This window comes from Mytilus californianus, unplaced genomic scaffold (genome assembly GCF_021869535.1).
Source record: "Mytilus californianus isolate M0D057914Y unplaced genomic scaffold, xbMytCali1.0.p SCAF_3, whole genome shotgun sequence".
In the NCBI taxonomy this organism is placed as follows: Eukaryota; Metazoa; Mollusca; class Bivalvia; order Mytilida; family Mytilidae; genus Mytilus; species Mytilus californianus.
In genome coordinates this window covers 91,124,101-91,149,044 of record NW_026262679.1, presented here as the reverse complement: position 1 = coordinate 91,149,044, position 24,944 = coordinate 91,124,101, and the positions used below count along the sequence as shown (strand labels likewise).

Sequence of the window (24,944 nt, the reverse complement as noted above, 5' to 3'; positions counted from 1 at the left end):
ACCCCCCCCCCCCCCCCCTTTTTTACCCCAAAAAAATTCTTTCCCTCGAGATATGGTCTTAATCTCAATTCAAATTTCCAATGGAATTTGCAACCATAATTACCCATTTAAACTTAACATAGTGCTAAATCTATTTTTTTGTAAAAAAAAAAAAGATGCAACATTTGCAGATATTTTTACTGGTCTTCCTTTATAAATATGCATTTCTTTAAACACAATTTAAAAGCAGTGTAAGGGAGTTAATCAAAACGTTGTATTTGGTTTACCTCCCTTACACTGCTTTTAAATTGTCTTAATTGCTCATTAACTATTACTTTATACATAATTTAAAAGCAGTGTAAGGGAGGTAATTCAAATGATGTATTTGAATTACCTCCCTTACACTGCTTTAAATTATGTTTTGTACTAAAGTATTTGTCTATTAACCAGGACACCCTTGTTTTTCCCCCTTTTTTGCCCCTAATTCCTAAACGGTTTGAGCCATAAACCCCCAAAGCAAATCCTAACCATCCCTTTGTGGTATGGAAACTTGTGGTATAATTTCAGAGAATTCCATACACCTTTCCACAAGTTTTTGTCTGGAAACTAGAAAAATGCTTATTTTTTACCCCTTTTTGGCCCCTAAATCCATATACTGAAACTAAAGTTATTGTGCGAAAACCAAAGTGTCTTCGGACGACGCCAACGCAGATGAATATACCACTGCGGTCGTATAAAAACTATATTAGGTCATTGACAGGCATTGATGATATTCCTGAACCGAATTATGCGAATAGGTTATATTAGTTTTGTGAGCACTCAAACAAACCTCCCCATTTTACTTATTCTTAAAGGTCACATGACAGTAAAATAAATATGATATACATTTTTTTGCCAACATCTTTCTTATGATCTTTTATCAGCAGCAGGTAAGCTCCAGGCCAAATGTTTAAAAAGCAAAAATGTTCAGAACTAGAGGGTACAAAAACCAGTCAGGGGCTAAACAGAACAGACAAAACAATGATAATTCTGCCAAGAAAACGGACCCATTCAATAACAGTATTCAGATGATAAAATACACTGCTACATGACAGATAATATGAGTAACAAAGACAGTTTGCTCATATCTTTTTAATTTCATTGCATTGTTGCATTGCTGTCTGATTGGACATATCTTTGTTCTATGGTCTTTCTGGATAGTTGTGTCATTGGCAATCATATCATATCTCCTTTTTCTTATTTATTTATACTACATTTCCTTTATTCCTAATGTAAATATTGAAAGTAATGTTAAAGTTCTTTATCTGTTTAAATGAAAATATGCTTTCCCACAATCCAAAACCAGACACTGTTTCAAAATAGACAATTGTGTGGTTATGTCACTTTTTTCCATATGCATAATTGAGTAATTTTTGAAAAAATAATCTACAAAACAAAAAGAATATATTTATAAAGATTCAAAATATGCAAATACAAAACAAAACATTTACATTTAACTACAGCAAACATTACAATTCCTCCTTTTTATAAGCCACAGACAACTGCTGTCGTAATGAGTTAATGTTTTTATGAATTTGTTGAAAGTAATCTCCATCATCTTCTCCTACCGCCAAAACAAGATATTCATCTTCTAGTTTACTAAGATATGACACAATATTATGAAATTTCTTTTCACAACAGTCGTATAAAGATAACATGGCAAAAACAATCTTCTCTCGGCTGTCATGGTCTGGTAGTTCTAACAATGGCACCATCGTATCACAGAAACCATGGTCTAATAAACTGTCTTTCAGTGGAATTCTAAAACAAACAATATATAATGAGGTTAAAAACATAAAATAAGAAAATGTTTATTTATCACCTCCACAACAAAGTCAGTAGAGAACGACAATTATACCTGAAATTTTTAAAACGCTATGATTTACACCTGAAAATATAAAAAACTCATATATGAATAACTCATCACTTCTCAGATATGCTAATGATAACACAACAAGAATGATGCTGACCGAATATGAAGTCATTTTGTTTAGTAATTACTAAATATTTGTTGGGCGAACAGATGGACAAGGTGATTTTAATATAACCACTATTTCTAGAGTGGGGGTATAAATTGTAAATAGAAATAGAAACTAGAGGCTCTAAAGAGCCTGTGTCGCTCACCTTGGTCTATGTGAATATTAAACAAAGGACGCAGATGGATTCATGACAAAATTGTGTTTTGGTGATGGTGATGTGTTTGTACATCTTAATTTACTGAACAGTTTTCCTGCTTACAATTATCTCTATCTATAATTAACTTGGCCCAGTAGTTTCAGAGGAGAAGATTTTTGTAAAAGATTACTAAGATTTACGAAAAAATGGTTAAAAATTGACTATAAAGGGCAATAACTCCTAAAGGGGTCAAATGACAATTTCGGTCATGTTGACTTATTTGTAGATCTTACTTTGCCGACATTTATTGTTTTTTACAGTTTATCTCTATCTATAATAATATTCAAGATAATAACCAAAAACAGCAAAATCACCTTAAAATTACCAATTCAGGGGCAGCAACCCAACAACAGGTTGTTCGATTCATCTGAAAATTTCAGGGCAGATAGATCTTGACCTGATAAACAATTTTACTTCATGTCAGATTTGCTTTAAATGCTTTGGTTTTTGAGTTAAAAGCCAAAAACTGAATTTTACCCCTATGTTCTATTTTTAGCCGTGGCGGCCATCTTGGTTGGTTGACCAGGTCACGCCACACATTTTCAAAACTATATAACCAAATGATGATTGTGGCCAAGTTTGGTTTAATTTGGACCAGTTGTTTCAGAGGAGAAGATTTTTGTAAAAGATTACTAAGATTTACGAAAAATGGTTAAAAATTGACTATAAAGGGCAATTACTCCTAAAGGGGTCAACTGACCATTTCGGTTATATTGACTTATTTGTAAATCTTACTTTGCTGAACATTATTGCTGTTTACAGTTTATCTCTATCTATAATAATATTCAAGATAATAACCAAAAACAGCAAAATTTCCTTAAAATTACCAATTCAGGAGCAGCAACCCAATAACGGGTTGTCCGATTCATCTGAAAATTTCAGGGGAGATAGATCTTGACCTGATAAACAATTTTACTTCATGTCAGATTTGCTTTAAATGCTTTGGTTTTTGAGTTAAAAGCCAAAAACTGAATTTTACCCCTATGTTCTATTTTTAGCCGTGGCGGCCATCTTGGTTGGTTGACCAGGTCACGCCACACATTTTTAAAACTAGATAACCAAATGATGATTGTGGCCAAGTTTGGTTTAATTTGGCCACGGAGTTTCAGAGGAGAAGATTTTTGTAAAAGATTACTAAGATTTACGAAAAATTGTTAAAAATTGACTATAAAGGGCAATAACTCCTAAAGGGGTCAACTGACCATTTCAGTCATGTTGACTTATTTGTTAATCTTACTTTGCTGAACATTATTGCTGTTTACAGTTTATCTCTATCTATAATAATATTCAAGATAATAACCAAAAACAGCAAAATTTCCTTAAAATTACCAAATTCAGGGGCAGCAACCCAACAACAGGTTGTTCGATTCATCTGAAAATTTCAGGGCAGATAGATCTTGACCTGATAAACAATTTTACTTCATGTCAGATTTGCTCTAAATGCTTTGGTTTTTGAGTTATAAGCCAAAAACTGCATTTTACCCCTATGTTTTATTTTTAGCTGTGGCGGCCATCTTGGTTGGTTGGCCGGGTCACGCCACACATTTTTTAAACTAGATACCCCAATGATGATTGTGGCCAAGTTTGGTTTAATTTGGCCCAGTTGTTTCAGAGGAGAAGATTTTTGTAAAAGATTACTAAGATTTACGAAAAATGGTTAAAAATTGACTATAAAGGGCAATTACTCCTAAAGGGGTCAACTGACCATTTCGGTTATATTGACTTATTTGTAAATCTTACTTTGCTGAACATTATTGCTGTTTACAGTTTATCTCTATCTATAATAATATTCAAGATAATAACCAAAAACAGCAAAATTTCCTTAAAATTACCAATTCAGGGGCAGCAACCCAATAACGGGTTGTCCGATTCATCTGAAAATTTCAGGGCAGATAGATCTTGACCTGATGAACAATTTTACCCCCATGTCAGATTTGCTCTTAATGCTTTGGTTTTTGAGTTATAAGCTAAAAACTGCATTTTACCCCTATGTTCTATTTTTAGCCGTAGCGGCCATCTTGGTTGGTTGACCGGGTCACGCCACACATTTTTAAAACTAGATACCCCAATGATGATTGTGGCCAAGTTTGGTTAAATTTGGCCCAGTAGTTTCAGAGGAGAAGATTTTTGTAAAAGTTAAAAGTTTACGGACGACGGACGACGGACGCAGGACGACGGACGCAAAGTGATGAGAAAAGCTCACTTGACCTTTCAGGTCAGGTGAGCTAAAAAAATATATATATATTAGGGATGTCAACTCAGTGAAGATTTAGTAATCGAGTACTCGTTGGATTTACCGAGGGATACTTGAGTACTCGCTCAGAACAACATCTACAAAATGGAAACACAAAATCATACCCATTTTACGTATTGTGGATCGTTGTCTTATGGACATAAAACCCTCAACATTATTACCTAGGACTAGATAACAGGCCCAAGGATTTCATACCATAATTTATAGTTCATTTACTACAAGTACTAATTATATAAACTGGCAGTTATTTAATCAATTGACCAATAAACATCTATAGACAAATGATTACTTAAACAACAGTATTTGGGAATTGTAAAAATACACATTTAATGATCAACAAAGGGGTGATGATTAGAACTTACTGATGCCTTTAACCATTTTCTGAGGGTCGACACAGGGTGCAACGAATTTGTTCTTATTTAGAAATATTATTTTATTTGATGCGACCATAAACTACCTTCAACTGTAACTTCAACCTACCCTAGACTAAAACTTTAATGGATGGAAGACAGACAGACTAACTTAAGCGATGCATAAAATTGTTTTCTGCAGATAACACTGCAAGTTAAGATTTAACATCATTTATCCTAATACTGTAAAAATATCTGTCAGACTGTTCAAAGCAAACTATAATTTTATAGCTGTTTTGATTGACTAAGTTTAAATAGCTACTGCTAATAGTACTATATAAATAAAATAAGGAGATGCAGTATGATTGAGAAAAATATCCACTAGAGTCCAGATGATGTGGATTTAAGCAACTATAGGTAACTTGTGTAAGAAACTTAAGATTTCCCTAACTAAAAATATCAACTGTATTTACAAGAAAAATGATAGAACATTAAGTGAGCAAGCTCATATAAAAACTACGCCTCTTACATAATAAATATGGTATAATTTTACTGTTCCCACTCTTGACGAATTAGAACTTATCCATGGTTATGATTTGTTGAAACCTTAATCCAGACACTCTAGGGACAAGAAATTTTATGTATTCTATGTTACCCTCCCCCCCCCCCCCCCCCCCCCCCCAAAAAAAAAAAAAGGTTTCCATTTTCAGATTTTTCTGGTCATCAAAATCATTCATGGGTTTTATGAGTGGAAATTTAAAATTAAAAGAGGATCTGACAAAAAATGAAGGCGCAAGCATGGTCACATCAAAGTGATGATGGTCGGATGGGTCAAAAACATTATCATGGCCAGGATACTACGTCACATGCAGGATACTTTTTTTTTTCATACGAAAACAGCTCGCTTCAAGGCATGTTGACACAGTTTTTTTTACAACTTATACTCTAATTGGTTATTTGGAGTAGTGAGTATAAGTTGTATAAAACTGTATCAACTTGCCTTGAAGCAAGCCGTTTTCCGATGAAAAAATAAAAATGTATCCTTGCATGTGACGTAGTATCCTGGCCTTGATTATACTATGTGCATGTGGTATAAAAATGCTTATAGTAGAATTGCTACCAATCTAATCTTGAGCAAAATTACAGTGCATTTTTTCAAATTATGACTTAAGACAAAGATATTCTGATCCACTAGAGCAGAAAAAATGTAAACTTACTGTTCATACTGTTTGTATTTCTCTTCAGTTGGTGCTAAATGTCCTAACCAATGTACCTACAGAAATATTTGTTCATATGTTACTACAGCAAAATAAGTTTAAAGTTATTCAACATTTAGATTGTATGTCATTAAGCATATACATTTTTGGTTTCTTGATAGGCAAAGGGAGATAAATACCCTTTAATATGACTAACATTCCTTTTTTAAATACAAGAAAAATATTATTACGTCAGACATGTATATTTAATTGGAATTTGATACTGCACATACAGATAACATTTCTTAGTAAAAAGTGGTCAAATCAATTCAGGTAATATTTTGAATTAGTAAGATATTAGCCATGTTTGGTTTTGAACATCCTTCATGTTTCAGAGCAAAAGTTTCTTTTTTGAAATAAATAGGTTAAATATGTTTTGTTTTGTAGACTGTTGTTTGCCTTTCATATTGTGTCATAATGTCAGTTTGTCTTCCACTTATGAGATTGAAAATCCATTTGGTATCTTCCACATCTCCAGAGTTCTCGAAATCTTTTTTTTCCCTGGTGGTCCTTGAAGAAAATCTGCTGGTCCTCACTATTATTTGTATTGCAAAATACCAAAAATGTGTTGGTCCTTTGCAAATTTTGGTGGTAAAAACCTTCGGACCACCACTTTTCGAGAACTCTGCATCTCTTATAAACACAGATGACAAACATCAATTGATAGCAAGAAATTACTTTTAATCCGACAGTGTCAATTTATTTAATATTTACCCTTTCTTCATAAAGATCACTCATCAATGTGATAACTTTAACCTGTAAACTATGGAGTTTATTATCCTCAAACAAATGCATCAATGATCGTAAACCTCCAAGCTCAAAGAACTTCTTCTGAGCAAAAGGGAAATGTCTAACAATGCTAGAGATAGCATACAACACTTTCTTTTTCACTGCAATCACTGGATCTGTAGCCAATGATCTGATCAGCTGATGTAAAGCACCAGACTCAATAGCATTGATCTGGGTTTTAGGATTGCTGAAAAACAGAATTTGTATTTTACAAATAAGATATACATTATCAGGGACTATTCATCTAATCAAAATTTGAGTAAAATCCCTGTGAATTTTTCAGGATATGACCTAGGACCTACATTCACTGTCCCTGATATGATCTATATTAATCACTACAGTTGTTTTTTAAGGAATTCTTTACTTTTTTTCTATAAATAATGTCAGTTAATAGTTATTAATTTTCAATTTATTCATTTTTCGAAGGTTTTACAAATGTGAATATGTAAAGAGTTATTGTTACAGTTTTGTAGACATTTTGCTTCAAAATCACTAATCAAATGTTGAAAAAAGAGACATGAGAAAGGGGAGATAATTCATTTGTGTTCAAACACAAAAGAGTAGAAGAAAAATAATGTTTCTTTAAACAGTTAACAGCATTTATTTGTTTTTCACGACTTCCATATGGCATTCACACTACTTCTCAATTACAGCAATTTATAGACACTTGAGACAACAGACTTGAAAAAATTAAATATATGATTAATGTCTTCAAAATGCAAATCTTTTTGTATCAAGTACTTACTTTTGAATTGCAGAACCGAGAACAAATGCAGACAATGATCTAAGTGTTGGATCTGTGTGATTAAGTCCTTTAACCAACAGAGAAATCCCTCCTAAATCACCAAACAAAACAGCATTGTCATACTGAAAGAAATGTAAATTTAAAATCAGTTTTTCCTTGCTACATGTTTCAGCGCCTGTCCAAAACGAAATATTTTTTTCAAAGTTATGGTCGATATATGTTTATTGAGAAATTGGCTGTTCAAATTAGATCTGTGGTAATTTACTGATTTCTAATACATGTGTATACAATCAACTTATATTTGTTTAAATTCACTATTTAATTTAAACCTTTTTAAAAATATTGGTTGGGAATGTTTCAATCATTGAAAATTGTTATGGCGGTCTTTTTGTTGACTGCTGTTTCATTGATGTTTACCTGCATAAAAAGAACCTCCATGAAGGCTATACACCAACTTAAATAATCTTGTTTTGTTATTACATAATATCTACAATTTTGTTAACTGTGATAAGTCTTTCAGGTTTTTAATAAATTATCTTTTATTTTTTTTACACCTGAGTACAAATCAAAATTTTTTTCTTTATTTTATTATCAAAAGAATTTAGCCTTTATTTTCAAGATGTAAATGGTTTAAAAATTTGCTTTAAATCCCTATAACTGTAGTTTCAAAATTAAGCAAAGGAGGAAACCCATTTTTTCCCAGCATTTTGTTGTGACCTTCAGGTTTATAAATATTTGCTAATGATTTATGATGAATCATTGCATTACATGTATCTGTTGCAGAAAACCAGCAATGCAATATGCTTAAAAATACCTGCCAGTAATGTCTCAAGAGAAAACAATCATAGCAATAATGGGTCACATTTCATATTTGTTTTTTTATTAGATACTCAATTTTCTAAAGAAATTTGGATAACAAATCAGCAAAATGATATATTATGAATGACAATGAAAATATACCTGGTGTAGATGATATTCTAAGTCCTCTAGCAAAGTCTCTCTGGCCTCAGTTGATATGTTTGTGGAATTTAATTTTTCAAAAAGCTCTGTTACAATTTCCTGTCCAGTCTTGATCCCCATGTTTATCTTTCTAAAATCATCTTTTAATTCATCATAACTTCTATATTTTTTTTTTATTTCTTCTGCTTTCTAAAAATGTACAAAATATTATGCAAATACTGAGAGGCTTTTAATGAATACAATATATATAAATTACCCAAAGGAATAGATGATGGCCTTCGCCATATCTGTCCAGAATTTTTGGTTTTCAATGTTCTCCAACTTTATGCTTGATTTAGCCTTCCAACTGTTTTGATTCAGGCGCCACTAATGAATTATGAAGGCAAAAAAACCCAAAAAAAACCATATGTCTAGCGTACAAAACTATAGGCCTGGTATCCTTTGATGAGTTTTTACCATCACTGATGAACTATCATTTTCTGTAAATTAACTGTTTATTAAATGTTGAATAAATTGTAACAATAAGGTTTGTTTTACCCCAAGGCATAGATGGCCTTTGCAGTATTTTGCATCATTTTTTGTTTTAAGGAAAACAAATCCAATGGTTTCCTTCATATTGGCTTTTTAGTATATTTTTTAGCTGTTTACGCATTTTATCTACATTTCATAGTTATTGAAAAAAAAAAGAGACAAAAACATTAAAATTTGTACAACAAGAATGTGTCCATAGTACATGGATTCCCCACTTACAACATCATTTTCTATGTTCAGTGGACCGTGAAATTGGGGTCAAAGCTCTAATTTGGCATTAAAATTAGAAAGATCATATCATAGGGAACATGTGTAATAAGTTTCAAGTTGATTGGACTTCAACTTCATCAAAAACTACCTTGACCAAAAACTTTAACCTGAAGCGGGACAGACAGACAGACAAACGGACGAACGAACGAACAAACGGATGCACAGACTGAAAAACATAATGCCCCTAGGTGGGGCATAAAAATCGTCATTTACAGGAAAGAACTCCTTAAGGGGCCACCTAATGGTTCCATCATTATGGCTTTTATAGATCTTGTTTTGTTGAATATTTCTGTCTATAATAGTTTCTAAACATCTAATATAGTTTTTGAGTGAATACACAAAAACATGAATATTTGCCAAAAATCGTCATATAAGGGCAATAACTCCTTAAGGAGTCATCTGATTGTTTTGGTGCAAACAGGAATAAAAACAAGTTTAAACTAGATACCCTATGGGCCAGGAAAGTTTAAAAAGAATTCAAATTGCTCCTGAACTGTTATTTCAGTAATATGGCTTGATAGTGTCTCCTAACGGCACGCTAGCATGTGTTCATGGACCATGACCGGGTTTAAAAAGAGGAATTGCACACCATTCAACTTTCTGAAAACACTAACTTTTATCATTTATATAAATTGAAAAGGTATAAAGTTAATGTTTAAAGTATTTTCAACATATTGAGAAATGCAATTTCTTTTTTCAACTAGCATACATATGTTTTTTTTAAGTTTTGTGTTGCTGCATACTTTTTTCACTTTTCATAAAAAATCACCTTTTCAAGCAACATGGACAGACATTTACAAATGAATAGTCAATCTCACCTTTTCATCAGGAACATCATGCTTTGTTGCTTTGAAGTCTTTCAGAGCTCGCTTTAATTCTTCATGTGTAAACTCTTTGCTGTCAGTGTTGACCATGCCTAGAAATAAATCCACTCTCCACTTAGATTAAATGATAGTTTAATTTTTTGGAAGTTGAAGTTGGAACATGAAAACCATATTCAATTTCCATTATATGCATCCCGTCATAGTTTCAACTGCTATTTAAAGCTTAGCATTTCATTCTAATATAAAGCAGAATTCATATTCATATCACACTGACATGTTCATATCCTGAATATTGTTGAAAAATCGTATACTGGAATTTAAAATATTCCTCAATCTTGGTGTAAACTGTTATGTAAAAAATCTGTGTCAGCGTACTGGTCTTTCACAAAGAATGGTCATACTGTGGATTCAGTTATTTTTTGTGGGTTCCTATTTTCATGAATTGGGGAAAAATTGTATTTTCAAGGATATTTGAACAGTTGAACGACTAAAATCTGTGGTTTCCTTATACATGTTATACAAAAAAAATCCACAAAAATTGGTATCCAACCACAAATAATCAATCTATAGAATTTATAACACAGTGACATTTTCTTGCCCTGAATATTGCTAAATGATAATACACATCTATTCATTAATTTGTGTACTGATTGATTCACCATGATAATAAGAAATAAAGTGGATTGACTTCCAAGCAACTAAAAATACCAAAAACTAAATTCTTGCAAATATCATTGCTTTTCATGATATTCATCTTTTTCCTTTAAATTATTTTTCTTTTGGTAAATGTTTTGAATTAGACTAAAATTTTGTCAATAGTCCCCTACTGATCAAGACATCATTTACTGTTAAGTTACATCTGCACAGAAATATGCCTTCAATGGACATGTAGGATAACATGCCCCACTTGTTCAGTGAACTGTGAAATCAGGATCAAAACTGTAATTTTGCATGTAATTTTAAAAAGCTTACATCACAATGAATATGTGCACATGTACTAATATTCACGTTGATGCAGTATTTTTCAAACAATCAAATTTCCATGTTCAGTGACCCATGAATAATTTGCATATAATTTAGAAAGTTGAACAAATTTACTTAGTTTTAATTGATAAGTTGATTTGACTTCAACTTCATGGTAAACTCCCAAAAACCTTTAACCTGATATAAGACAGACAGAATATGGGATGCATAGATCAGAAAACAAAATGCCCCTGTACTGTTGTAGGGCGGGCATAAGAATATCTTGACAAATGCAGATACATGTATATGATTTCACAATTTTTCTTAATTCTTCATTTTGTAAAGAATATTTTTTTTTGCATTTAGATACATGTTCATATCTTATTAACTTCATAAAATACAAACCCGATACCTTGCAAACCAATTTTTGCAGAAATAAAAATTCATGAAGATTACTTTCAGAAAAAACTAGATATCATTGAGATGGGAGCCATCTCTGTGGGCCCCGCTGTGAATAATGTGTGGTAAAAAATTTGTATCTTTATCATTGGACATAGGGTTGTCAAATGAAACCAAAGTTTTTGACCTTGACCTTTGACCTAGGAAGTTGTACATAAATTATGACACACCCTCTGGTGTTGGTTTATATACATATCAAGTATAAACTTTGAAATCATAACTGTTCTCAAGATATAGAGTGGACACGATCTTTACCATAGGACATGAGGTTGTCAACTAAAACCAAAGTTTTTGACCTTGACCTTTGACCTAGGAAGTTGTACATACATTATGACACACCCTCTGGTGTTGGTTAATATACATATCAAGTATAAACTTTGAAATCATAACGGTTCTCAAGATATAGAGCGGACACGATCTTTACCATAGGACATGGGGTTGTCAACTAAAACCAAAGTTTTTGACCTTGACCTTTGACCTAGGAAGTTGAACATACATTATGACACACCCTCTGGTGTTGGTAAATATACATGTCAAGTATAAACTTTGAAATCATAACGGTTCTCTAGATATAGAGTGGACACGATTTGTTACGGACGGATGGACGGACGAACGGACAGACGAACGGACGGACGGACAGACTGATCACTATAGGGCGGCCGCTATTCGGAGGGGCCCTAATTATATATACATGTATTAACACTTTATAAGTTTGGCGTGTTCAAAGCACTTTTCTGGATTTATCTTCATCAGGAATGATCAAGCCCAACATTTTGAAAGTTAAGGGTGTTTATTAAAGCACTTGAATACGTGAAGAACTATATGAACAAAAAGACCCTAAAAGGAATAGCCAAATCAACCTAAGGTCAACTTTGTCTGAGGAAGTGGTAACCCAAGTAACCCTAAAAGGAATAGCCAAATCAACCTAAGGTCAACTTTGTCTGAGAAAGTGGTAACCCTAGTTACCTTAAAAGGAATAGCCACATCAACCTAAGGTCAACTTTGTCTGAGGAAGATGTAACCTTAGTATCCTTAAAAGGAATAGCCAAATCAACCTAAGGTCAACTTTGTCTAAAGAAGTGATAACCTTAGTATCCCTAAAAGGAATAGCCAAATCAACCTAGGGTCAACTTTGTCTGAGGAAGTGGTAACCTTAGTATCCTTAAAAGGAATAGCCAAATCAACCTAAGGTCAACTTTGTCTGAGGAAGTGGTAACCCTAGTAACCCTAAAAGGAATAGCCAAATCAACCTAAAGTCAACTTTGTCTGAGGAAGTGGTAACCTTAGTATCCTTAAAAGGAATAGCCAATCAACCTAAGGTCAACTTTGTCTGAGGAAGTGGTAACCTTAGTTTCCTTAAAAGGAATAGCCAAATCAACCTAAGGTCAACTTTGCCAGAGGAAGTGGTAACCTTAATATCATTAAAAGGAATAGCCAAATCAACCTAAAGTCAACTTTGTCTGAGGAAGTGGTAACCTTAGTATCCTTAAAAGGAATAGCCAAATCAACCTTAGGTCAACTTTGCCTGAGGAAGTGGTAACCTTAATATCCTTAAAAGGAATAGCCAAATCAACCTAAGGTCAATTTTGTCTGAGGAAGTGGTAACCTTAGTATCCTTAAAAGGAATACTGTAAATTCAGAAATTATTGCGATGTTTTTATTATTGCGAAAAATGCGAATGGGTTATAATCGCAATAATTTAAACTCGCATTTTGAAATTTTTTATATGAATTAAACAGAATTTTCTCAATATCGCAATAATTAAAATCGCATTTTAGTCTAAAATGACAAAATCGCAATAATAAATGCACGCAATAATTTCTGAATTTACAGTAGCCAAATCAACCTAAGGTCAACTTTGTCTGAGGAAGTGGTAACCTTAGTATCCTTAAAAGGAATAGACAAATCAACCTAAGGTCAACTTTGTCTGAGGAAGTGGTAACCTTAATATCCTTAAAAGGAATAGCCAAATCAACCTAAGGTCAACTTTTCCTGAGGAAGTGGTAACTTTAATATCCTTAAAAGGAATAGCCAAATCAACCTAAGGTCAACTTTGTCTGAGGAAGTGGTAACCCTAGTAACCCTAAAAGGAATAGCCAAATCAACCTAAAGTCAACTTTGTCTGAGGAAGTGGTAACCTTAGTTTCCTTAAAAGGAATAGCCAAATCAACCTAAGGTCAACTTTGCCAGAGGAAGTGGTAACCTTAATATCATTAAAAGGAATAGCCAAATCAACCTAAAGTCAACTTTGTCTGAGGAAGTGGTAACCTTAGTATCCTTAAAAGGAATAGCCAAATCAACCTTAGGTCAACTTTGCCTGAGGAAGTGGTAACCTTAATATCCTTAAAAGGAATAGCCAAATCAACCTAAGGTCAATTTTGTCTGAGGAAGTGGTAACCTTAGTATCCTTAAAAGGAATACTGTAAATTCAGAAATTATTGCGATGTTTTTATTTTTGCGAAAAATGCGAATGGGTTATAATCGCAATAATTTAAACTCGCATTTTGAAATTTTTTATATGAATTAAACAGAATTTTCTCAATATCGCAAAAATTAAAATCGCATTTTAGTCTAAAATGACAAAATCGCAATAATAAATGCACGCAATAATTTCTGAATTTACAGTAGCCAAATCAACCTAAGGTCAACTTTGTCTGAGGAGGTGGTAACCTTAGTATCCTTAAAAGGAATAGCCAAATCAACCTTAGATCAACTTTGCCTGAGGAAGCCGTAACCTTAGTATCCTTAAAAGGAATAGCCAAATCAACCTAAGGTCAACTTTGTCTGAGGAAGTGGTAACCTTAGTATCCCTAAAAGGAATAGCCAAATCAACCTAAGGTCAACTTTGTCTGAGGAAGTGGTAACCTTAGTATCCCTAAAAGGAATAGCCAAATCAACCTAAGGTCAACTTTGCCTGAGGAAGTGGTAACCTTAATATCCTTAAAAGGAATAGCCAAATCAACCTTAGATCAACTTTGCCTGAGGAAGTGGTAACCTTAGTATCCCTAAAAGGAAAAGCCAAATCAACCTAAGGTCAACTTTGCCTGAGGAAGTGGTAACCTTAATATCCTTAAAAGGAATAGCCAAATCAACCTTAGATCAACTTTGCCTGAGGAAGTGGTAACCTTAGTATCCCTAAAAGGAAAAGCCAAATCAACCTAAGGTCAACTTTGCCTGAGGAAGTGGTAACCTTAATATCCTTAAAAGGAATAGCCAAATCAACCTTAGATCAACTTTGCCTGAGGAAGTGGTAACCTTAGTATCCCTAAAAGGAATAGCCAAATCAACCTAAGATCAACTTTGCCTGAGGAAGTGGTTACCTTAATATCCTTTAAAAGAATAGCCAAATCAACCTAAGGTCAACTTTGCCTGAGGAAGGGGTAACCTTAGTAACCCTAAAAGGAATAGCCAAATCAACCTAAAGTCAACTTTGCCTGAGGAAGTGGTAACCTTAATATCCTTAAAAGGAATAGCCAAATCAACCTAAGGTCAACTTTGCCTGAGGAAGTGGTAACCTTAATATCCTTAAAAGGGATAGCCAAATCAACCTAAGGTCAACTTTGCCTGAGGAAGTGGTAACCTTAGTAACCCTAAAAGGAATAGCCAAATCAACCTAAAGTCAACTTTGTCTGAGGAAGTGGTAACCTTAGTATCCTAAAAATATCAACAGAAAAATTAAGAAAGGTATGTTATAAATTATATCAGTGCTGAGGTACTAACTATTGTATGAGCTGATGATAACCTCAAAGACTAGTATCCACTAGCAGCGTTATTGACCCAGTGCTTGAAAATGAAAAGAAATCTCGAAAAAGCAATTTGGTGTGTATGAAGTAAGTGTTGAAAAAATAATTGATTAGGGGTCATGACATTTTAATAAGCCCTCCATATATATTATATTATGATTTAGTAATTTCTGACTATTACATCACCTATGTTGTCCTGCTGAGACTTAATTTAAAGATACTGAGCTTTCATAGCTTTCTGAAATTGCTGGACACCAGATAAATATTTTGGACAGATCCACTGTGTTTTTGACAAAAAAAAATCCTATTGTGATATTGTGACTAACAGCAGACTTTTTGAATATCAATATTTTATTAATTATTAAAAGATTTTCTATTAGAAATGCCTTTGGATGCTCCTTTTACATTTATTATAGCATTCAGGAAGAACTAACATGACAATAAAACAATTTTAATGATAATAATAAAACATGCATGTTACATATATATAACAATAACTTCTACAGTCTTGCTCAAAGCTAAGCTAATTCTTTACTGCATGTAGCATCATGTCCTAAATGCAGATGATGTATAACTGAGATTAAAAAGGTAACAATTTGTAATCAAAGTGCTAGTGAGCACTGAAGGATAAAGATTGCATTCCTTTTGCAGTTGAAACTAAAATTAAACATTGCATTGTATAAGTATTAGAAGGCAATACAATGGATTGGAGGTATAACTGTAAGCTACAATCAACCATTAAATATTATGGGTGCAGCCATTTTATGACGATAACATGGTAATCAGAATTAAGAGTATGGCTAATCCTGATTGGTGGATGTGTGCAGCCAGTATTTTTCATTACTAGACACTTTGTGCACTGAGCATTATATCAAAAGCAAAATAATATATTTTCCTTAGCTGTAACGGAACTGAGAAGTCTTTTCTACGCTGTGATGAGACACATGTTTTTAAGTTCAAAATTAATAGGCAAGGGAGATAAGTACAAATTATGTTATGAAAAGCAACAGAAACCTATGTTTTTAAAAAAATACTGTCCTAATAATTTTTCTATAATTCTGGCCAGGTTTTGTTCTAAAAATCAACTTTCTATGGGGATGTTAATTATTTTTTGCAATCTGTAATTGTGGACTAGGGAAGATAACTCCAATTTCAAATATTACTTTAACACTGACATCATTGATATTTTCAGAATATATATACAAGATTCAAGCAACATGCACAATTAATTCAATATTCTTGATGAGTATGGATATACATATACACAATTTTGTTAATCAAAAAATTGAAATTTCATCGGAATTTTTTTTCAAATGTTCAAGGATGGGTTATACAGAATGTTGTGCTCAATGCTCTATGTTTTGTTTATCTCAAAAGTAGTCATTACGTTTGGAAAATTGATAACTATCAAGCCAGTCACATAAGGGTTTGGATTGCATGAATGCAATCTTCACCTCCCAAAAATATAAAAGCAGCCTTAAAGTACTACAGATCTCTTCCTTTCTGTCTGAGAATTTCAAGGAGACTTGTCTTTCTTTTCGCAACATTTGTCTCCCTTTTAGCAATATTTGTTTCTCTTTTAGCAATATTAGTCTCTCTTTTCGCAACATTTGTCTCTCTTATGACAAGATCTGAATGTCTTTTGACAAGTTTTGTTTTTCTTTTACCTAAAATATATAAATCTCATTCAGTTTATCAATATCAAGTGTTTTTCTAACTTAATTATAAAAAATGTATATCAGTTGTATAATCATCCCTTAATCCATTTAAAATTTCATTTATTTGCTGTAAGACAATTTGTATAGGATGTTGCTGAACACAGGACATTTTTGAAGTTCAATGGAAATAAATGTGGAATGTGTCCATGGGACACAGATGATGCCCCCGCTTGCATATAATATAAAATTATAAACGGACATAACTGAAGAACGGTAAAAGTGACCCTACCCAAATTTGTCCTTGATCTGAGTTTTGTGGTAATAAGTATTGTGTATAAGTTTCATAAAATTTGGTTGAGGCAAACTAAAGTGAGGGAACGGAAACGAAAAATTCAGCAATTTTTCCATTTGTAAAGGGGCATAACTCTAGAACAGTTAAAGTGACACCAACATAATTCTAACTTGATCTGTATTTTGTGGTAATAAGCATTGTCCTTCAATTTCATAGCATTTGGTTGAGGCAAACTAAAGTAAGAGAACGGAAATGAAAAATTCAGTAATTTTTCCATTTGTAAAGGGGCATAACTCTAGAATGGTTAAAGTGACGCCACCAACATTCAAATTTGATCTGTGTTTTGTGGTAATAAGCATTGTGTATAAGTTTTGGTTGAGGCAAACTAAAGTTAGAGAACGGAAACCAACTTTGGGACGTACGGACGGACAATCGTACAGACGGACAAGGGTAAAACTTAATGCCCCTCCGCTTCGGCGGGGGGCATAAAAATTCATGCTTACCAATGAAAGAAATAAATGCAAACAATCCAAGTGTGAGCATCCATTATAAAATCTACACCTACTGAATTGGAGATTTCTTTAAGCCACTTTATATGGCACAAATAATAAACTGAGTTACAAATTGACTTTCTGCTAAGTGACTTTAACATTCAGTAGAGTAGAGTGTCTGGATGGTGGAGTAATGGGAAGTATGATATACTGTAAATTCAGAAATTCTTGCGTGCATTTATCATAGCAATTTTTGATCAAATGGACAAAAATATGAGATTATTTATTGCTATTTCAATAAATGCTGCATAGAAATAACGCTATCAGAATGTGAAATGTGAGGTTTTTTATTTTTGCCATAATGTGTCACAATTTTTTGCAATAATTTCTCAATTTATAGTAACAAGATAATATGTGGAACACTACTCTACTACAAACAAGACATGCACTTTGACAGTAGTAATCACCAACAAGACATGCATTATGACATTTAAATGCAAAAAAAAATAAGAAAACAAAAAATTCAGTAAGTTTTTTGGATAGTGCTGATATAAACCTTGTAAACCTTTTAATAGAAAATCCATCCAGAATTATAATGATGAGAGGGCCTACAAGACAATTTATTTTTTGACATTTTTGAAAGGCACTGGGTTTCAAACTCTATCTAAATATCATGGAATCAATCTTTAATATAAGTTTTATCAAAATCTGTAAAGAATTGTAAGGGCAGGAATAATAACAAGGCAATTTTCATATCATTTATATATTCAAGAAACTTTCTATAAGTACTGCTTTTTGTACTCTATCAAAATACATTCAAGAGCAGAGTACTTACATGAAAAATTTTAGCATAATATTTCTAAGGAGCAAAAACAAAATTGTTTACACTGTTTTTCAATCAAGACATTGTGAATTTGAGCCTCTAATATATTTTTCTACTAAAACTTATAAAAAAAGCGTTACAGTGACAGCACATAAAAGGCTTACAGACTGCAGACATCCATCATGTATATGTTTACTTAATGAGTTGCTCACCTTGGTCTATGTGCATATTAAACAAAGGACACAGGTGGATTCATGACAGCATTGTGTTTTGGTGATGGTGATGTGTTTGTAGATCTTACTTTACTGAACATTCTTGATGCTTACAATTATCTCTATCTATAATGAACTTGGCCCTGTAGTTTCAGTGGAAATTATTTTGTAAAAATTTACAAAATTTATGAAAATTGTTAAAAATTTATTATAAAGGGCAATAACTCCTTAAGGGGTCAATTGACCATTTTGGTCATGTGACTTATTTGTAGGTCTTACTTTGCTGTACATTATTGCTCTTTACAGTTTATCTCTATCTATAATAATATTCAAGATAATAACCAAAAGCTGAAAAAATTTCTAAAAATTACCAATTCAGGGGCAGCAACCCAACAACGAGTTGCCTGAATGGTCTGAAAATTTAAGGGCAGATAGATCTTGACCTAATGAACAATTTTGTTTTTGAAAGATTTGCTAGAAATGCTTTGGGTTTAGATATATGAGCCAAAAACTGCATTTTACCCTATGTACTATTATTAGCCATGTCGGCCATCTTGGTTTGAGGGCGGGGTCATCAAACACAATTTTTAAACTACATACCCTAATGATGATTGTTTACAACTTTAGTTAAATTCATCTTAGTAGTTTCAGAGGAGAAGATTTTTGTAAAAGATAACAAAAATTTACGAAAAATTGTTAAAAATTGACTATAAAAGAGCAATAACTCCTTAAGGGGTCAAATGACCATTTTGGTCATGTTGACTTATTTGTAGAACTTACTTTGCTGAACATTATTGCTGTTTACAGTTTATCTCTATCTATAATAATATTCAAGATAATAACCAAATAAGGCAAAATTTCCTTAAAATTACTAATTCAGGGGCAGCAACCTAACAACGGGTTGTCCGATTCATCTGAAAATTTCAGGGCAGATAGATCTTGAGCTAATAAACATTTTTACCCTTGTCAGATTTGCTCTCAATGCTTTGGTTTCAGAGATATAAGCCAAAATCTACATTTTATCCCTATGTTCTATTTTTAGCCATGGCCGCCATCTTGGTTAGTTGGCCAGGTCACCGGACACATTTTTTAAACTAGATACCCTAATGATGATATTGGCCAAGTTTGGTTAAATTTGGCCCAGTAGTTTCAGAGGAGAAGATTTTTGTAAAAGTTTACGGACGACGGACGCCAAGTGATGAGAAAAGCTCACTTGGCCCTTTGGGCCAGGTGAGCTAAAAAGGCTAAACGCACTCCATCTTACAAAGTAAAGTCATTTTAAGATTTTCAGACCAGTAAACAGATATGGATTTTTTCAGTTAGAAACATATTTCACATGCTTTTAAGAATGTCCCTCAGGTACATGCTAGCTGTTCTACAGTGGAGACTATATAATGCTACCTTCTTTTTCTCCTCTTTTCCAGTACTTGTGTCCATCATCACCATCCATTAATTTGGCTTCATTCTCTCCAGTCTGCATATTCATTCTGATGTGTAAACCTGCAGGAATTGCTTGACCTGAAAACAACTGGAAGTGATTACTTTGAAGATATATTCTTAGGGTACCAATGAACGTGATATTTTGTTGTCCAGACTTAAACTGTAAAAAGTTATACTCAACTAAAGGCAGGTTTTCAAATAATTTGATATGTGAATGCAAAATTCAAATTTCCATGAATCATTGCTTTTCCACCATAACAATAAAAAACTTAAATTTAAGATTAAAATTACTTTACAGCAAATTGATAGCGATTTCATTTGAATGAATAGATATAAGCATGATAAAAGTAATTTCATAAATAATTTGAGCATCTTCCTTGTCTTACAGAACAGCAATAATATGTAAAAAAATGCCTATATCATATTATTTCATACATTGAATTTGCAAAATGATATTTATAAAAGAAAGTAAAGGTTAGTTCAGGATTTCCCTACATTTGTGTATCTACCCTGATCTCTGTGTACTTAAAGATTCCTACCTTAAAGTTTTCATTGATATTTTTGTACAGAGATTGATCACATAATTTAACAAGTAAAGAGAAATCTAAAATGTAAAATATCTCCATAATTATACCTGGCTGTATTTTCTTCCAGTCTTTTTCTGGATAAAACACATTTAATGGGTCTACATTTGTAATCTCTGAATCTTCATTCTCTACAGCTACCTCACCTAAAATATAAAATATTTACTTAAAAATGAGAAGATTAGATTTGCCAATCCTATTGAAATGGGTTTCAAAATTACTTCTTAAATTTGTCTATCTACTTGTTTATAATCTACTTACCTTACTACTTTGAGAAAATAAAGCTATTTTTAGTAATATTATTCCAATTCTACAGGTTATACAACAACTAAATGAAACTAAATAAAATAGCAGAACATTTTTTTCACACAAAATTATGACCGTTGACTAGCAAATTTCTAAAATGATATACAACACAACCGAAATTTTTATAAAATAAACCATAATATTGACATTAACTATTTTTTACAACATCCCCCTTCAAGTGACAATAAATTTTTTGGTCCAAATTTTGTACTTGTCAAAGAAATATCTTAACTGTCATTAATGATTATGAAGGCAAAATCAATTCCTTGTGTTCAGGTTTACGTTTCTCTGGAATTGATGTGCAATCTTAAGTATGGGATTGATTAAGAAATAATTCATGGGGGCTTGAATATATCGTGATTTTACCACGGGTTGGCCCTTTATGACAAATATTTTACCCTGAGCGATAGCGAGGGGTAAAATATCAGCATAAAGGGACAACCCGTGGTAAAATCACGATATATTCAAGCCCTCATGAATTATTTCTATTCTAATAGGACAAATACGGCAATTCTTTTGAATCGAAGCGCTCTAGGTGAAGGCATTATTTGCCGTTCCCATAAATAAACGCACTTTTAAATTGACGTAAAAGAACAGAGCAAACTGAATAAATGGCATGCTGAAACTATTTACAATGACATATTTAGATAGGTTTGAATGAATCTAAATGATAATTGTATTTATATATCTTATATGGAAACAAAAAATGGCTTATATAACACATTTTAGCATCGTTTGTTTACGTTTCCTTGTTGTGATGATTTTCGGTTTCACAAGCGTGTATTTTCCCATAAAATGCTTATATTCTTACGTCATCGTTCTATGACGTCGGATAGCTCATTCATAAAAAAGCATATGACGCGGGAGAACGATCAGAACAGCCCAAACAATATATTCATATTTTACCACCGGTGTGTACTCAAAGCGTTTGAAGAACGTCATGTTAGAATACTGTTTTCACACCCATAATTGTGTACAGAATATAGACATATTTTTTTACCCACTAAAAACCTCTCCTTAGATAGTTTGTGACTAAAAGACAGAGAGCTCATAAATAAATATCAGGGGTAAATTTATAATTACTGTTTTCAATTACCCTAATTTCACCTTTGCTCCCAGATTTAAAAGGAGATGTTAAGGTGCACCTATTTTATTTATTGTCTCTCAGTATCCTGAAATAGATAGGTCTCCTCTGATTGGTCCATGTATCAACAACATAATTGTACTCGGATTGGCAAATACTGTCAAATTGGCTGTAAATAAGTCAGAAAGGGAAAATAAGTTGTCTAATGATTTTCTTCAACAATTTGAGTGCCCTCTTGGTATCGTCTCTCCATTTCCCCCTATTGTCACATTGGTTAAAGTGAAGTAATAGAATGACAAGTATGTTTTTTCAAAAATTTGATGGAAAAACCAGATAGATAAGTTATTAATTTAGGTCTTACCATTATCATCATCAGTGTCTGTGTTAACAACAGTTAGTGCTCCTGGTGCATGCTCACTGCTTACACACATATAATAACAGCAGATCAAAAACAACACCAAACTGGTTATATTAAATGCTCTAATACTGTTCACCAAACTAAACATTTTCTACCTGAAAATACATTGTGTATATTCTGAACCATATAAGTATTTGGACCATACATGTATGGCCATGACCATATGCATATACTCATATGGTCCAACCATTTGTGAAGACTTCATAATTATTTGGACTACAAATGTATGTAAAAAATGGATGCATGATTTTCCAACCAAATTTTTACTCATCACTTTTCCAACGGCAAAATGTTCACTATTAACTCTTAAACTAAACATGATTTGTATTAATTACAAGAAGTGAGCTTTTTTATTCGAACAATTTTCCTACAATAATAAATGTAGTTTTTAAACTGATAAACAATTGTAATGGTGGTCACTTTGTTTACTTGTTAATTATACTATTTATATGGGGAAATTGGTTAATATTAGTATTATTTATAGTTTCGTAACTCTTTCTCCCTAGACCGGCCATGTAATTATTCTTGTCAGGACGGCCTGTTTCTTACACATGCCTGACATCCCGGCCGGGCTTTGTGTCCCTGGGAACTATAAGTATGACGTCACTCACCGGGTTCAGGGCAGTCTACAGCTTAGGATTTGAAATGAGTAGACGCTGATACTTTGGCTTGCAGATATGGAACCTCTATAAATACTCTATATATACAACAAGTAGACTATCCGCCACTTATATTATATTTATTGTATGTAAACTTGTGTTCTGAAACCATATATGTCTATAAAATAAACATCTTGTTTATATACGTAGTTACTTGTCCAATATCCCAGAACTTGGGTAGACAACGGGAAGACAACGAAGTCAGAAGGAAAACTCACTCCTGTTACACAATGCTAACAATTTTGATAAATTAAAACCATCATGGCTCATGACACTTTCTTCTACTACATGTATTATATGGTATCTATAATCTACTATTCATTATAAAGTTAACATGTCAGCATCTACTCCAAATAATTATGACGTCTTGAAGGGCTATTTTTATTTTTTGCTGCGATGCCTTCCTACGTAGCCTTTCAAGACGTCATAATTATTTGGACTAGTAAGCGTCATACATAAGTGTCAATAGTGTGCTAATCAAATTATAGGGGCTTTACATAAACTGTTTCTACCAAGTTTGCATTGCAAAAACTTTGGCCATAATAAGATTTGTACTGCTTTAAATAAAAATCACATTCAAATCCCATTTCAATCACAGTTGCAAGTAGGAAGACAATGTGATCACCTATCCTGTAAAGCCAGTTGCACGCTTCCCCTAGTAATAAACTTCTGATAATACTGATATACTATGCACATGTGTCAACTACAATGTAGCACACATCAACTAATAGCAAAATAAATGTAAATAATATTTAAAAAAGATTATTATGTGATGCTTAGCATTTTGCTAAGCAACAAATGTAAAAACATTGATTGTAAATAAATAACATATTAAAATAACTTATTGTAAAAGACAGTTGGAAGATTATCTTGTACACACTCCCGGGGGGGGGGGGGGGGGGTTACTGACTGTCCTTTCGGGTATAACTGTGCAGACAGCACTTGCCAAATCATACCCTGTTCTAACCAGAAAACATTGAAAAACATACCCTGTTCTAGACCGTATAAAAAATAGATGCTGTTCTAGACTGTATCTTAAACAATTAAATAAGCGATCCTGTACTAGACAAATACTTTGTTTAAAAAAGACCCTGTTCTCACCAGCAGGGCATGAAAAAGCGACCCGGTTGTAACCAGCGGGACATTTAAAAAGGGACCCTGTTCTAACCAGCAGGGCATGAAAAAGGGACCCTATTTTGCGGCATACTCATACCACTAAAAATATAGGAAGTAACCCCCGGGTACGCGCTATACATAATAATTACAACTATTCCTAACTATACTCACATCTAATTTCATTACACAGTGAAACATGTGTCGATAAAATTATCTTGCTTGCACAGGTCAGTTGCAGGAGTGGAAATAAATCTTTCTTGCAGTTCTAAATTCGTAAAATAGTAAATAGTGTCGTGTGGTTTTTTTTAAGAATTTTTATCGTTTATACCGAAATCTTGCATCAGAAAGGTTTGAATTAAGGTAAATATGACTTGTCAACATGTCTGTTGAACACGTCGTCTTAACTTACTTTTCGATACACCTCATGGATTGTCCATGCTGGTTCCTTCATTGCAAACAGACAACAATACATAGCAAATGTTGAAACAGGGATCCAGAATATAATATGTTTCCGTTCGGATGAT

At 33.0% G+C, this 24,944-nt stretch overlaps 1 protein-coding gene and 2 long non-coding RNA genes across 19 annotated transcripts; 1 reads left to right on the top strand and 2 right to left on the bottom strand.

Moving 5' to 3' along the window:
* Positions 1 to 1,405: 1,405 nt before the first annotated feature.
* On the bottom strand, positions 1,406 to 24,823 carry LOC127735407 (nucleotide exchange factor SIL1-like). Its single transcript, XM_052245586.1, has 10 exons — positions 24,592 to 24,823; positions 22,589 to 22,740; positions 20,888 to 20,983; positions 20,215 to 20,331; positions 10,167 to 10,264; positions 8,548 to 8,736; positions 7,588 to 7,709; positions 6,768 to 7,029; positions 6,015 to 6,070; positions 1,406 to 1,779 (listed from the first exon to the last, which is right to left on the bottom strand). The coding sequence occupies exons 2-10, from the start codon at positions 22,731 to 22,733 to the stop codon at positions 1,488 to 1,490; spliced, it is 1,377 nt and encodes a 458-aa protein (XP_052101546.1). The 5' UTR covers positions 22,734 to 22,740; positions 24,592 to 24,823; the 3' UTR covers positions 1,406 to 1,487.
* On the top strand, positions 10,262 to 14,934 carry LOC127735410 (uncharacterized). 13 transcript variants are annotated; one of them, XR_007998392.1, is made up of 6 exons: positions 10,262 to 12,654; positions 12,914 to 12,978; positions 13,109 to 13,173; positions 13,446 to 13,575; positions 13,901 to 13,965; positions 14,368 to 14,934. It is a non-coding gene; the product is annotated as an uncharacterized LOC127735410 (long non-coding RNA). The 13 variants fall into 13 exon arrangements; XR_007998396.1 differs by lacking the exon at positions 13,446 to 13,575; XR_007998387.1 differs by lacking the exon at positions 13,901 to 13,965.
* LOC127735413 (uncharacterized) lies at positions 12,670 to 15,129 on the bottom strand. 5 transcript variants are annotated; one of them, XR_007998403.1, is made up of 5 exons: positions 15,078 to 15,129; positions 13,831 to 13,895; positions 13,506 to 13,570; positions 12,909 to 13,103; positions 12,670 to 12,844 (listed from the first exon to the last, which is right to left on the bottom strand). It is a non-coding gene; the product is annotated as an uncharacterized LOC127735413 (long non-coding RNA). The 5 variants fall into 5 exon arrangements; XR_007998400.1 differs by lacking the exon at positions 13,506 to 13,570 and adding an exon at positions 13,636 to 13,732 and having other exon boundaries at positions 13,863 to 13,895; positions 15,078 to 15,127; XR_007998399.1 differs by lacking the exons at positions 13,506 to 13,570; positions 15,078 to 15,129 and adding exons at positions 13,636 to 13,732; positions 14,233 to 14,255 and having other exon boundaries at positions 13,863 to 13,895.
* Positions 24,824 to 24,944: the final 121 nt, after the last annotated feature.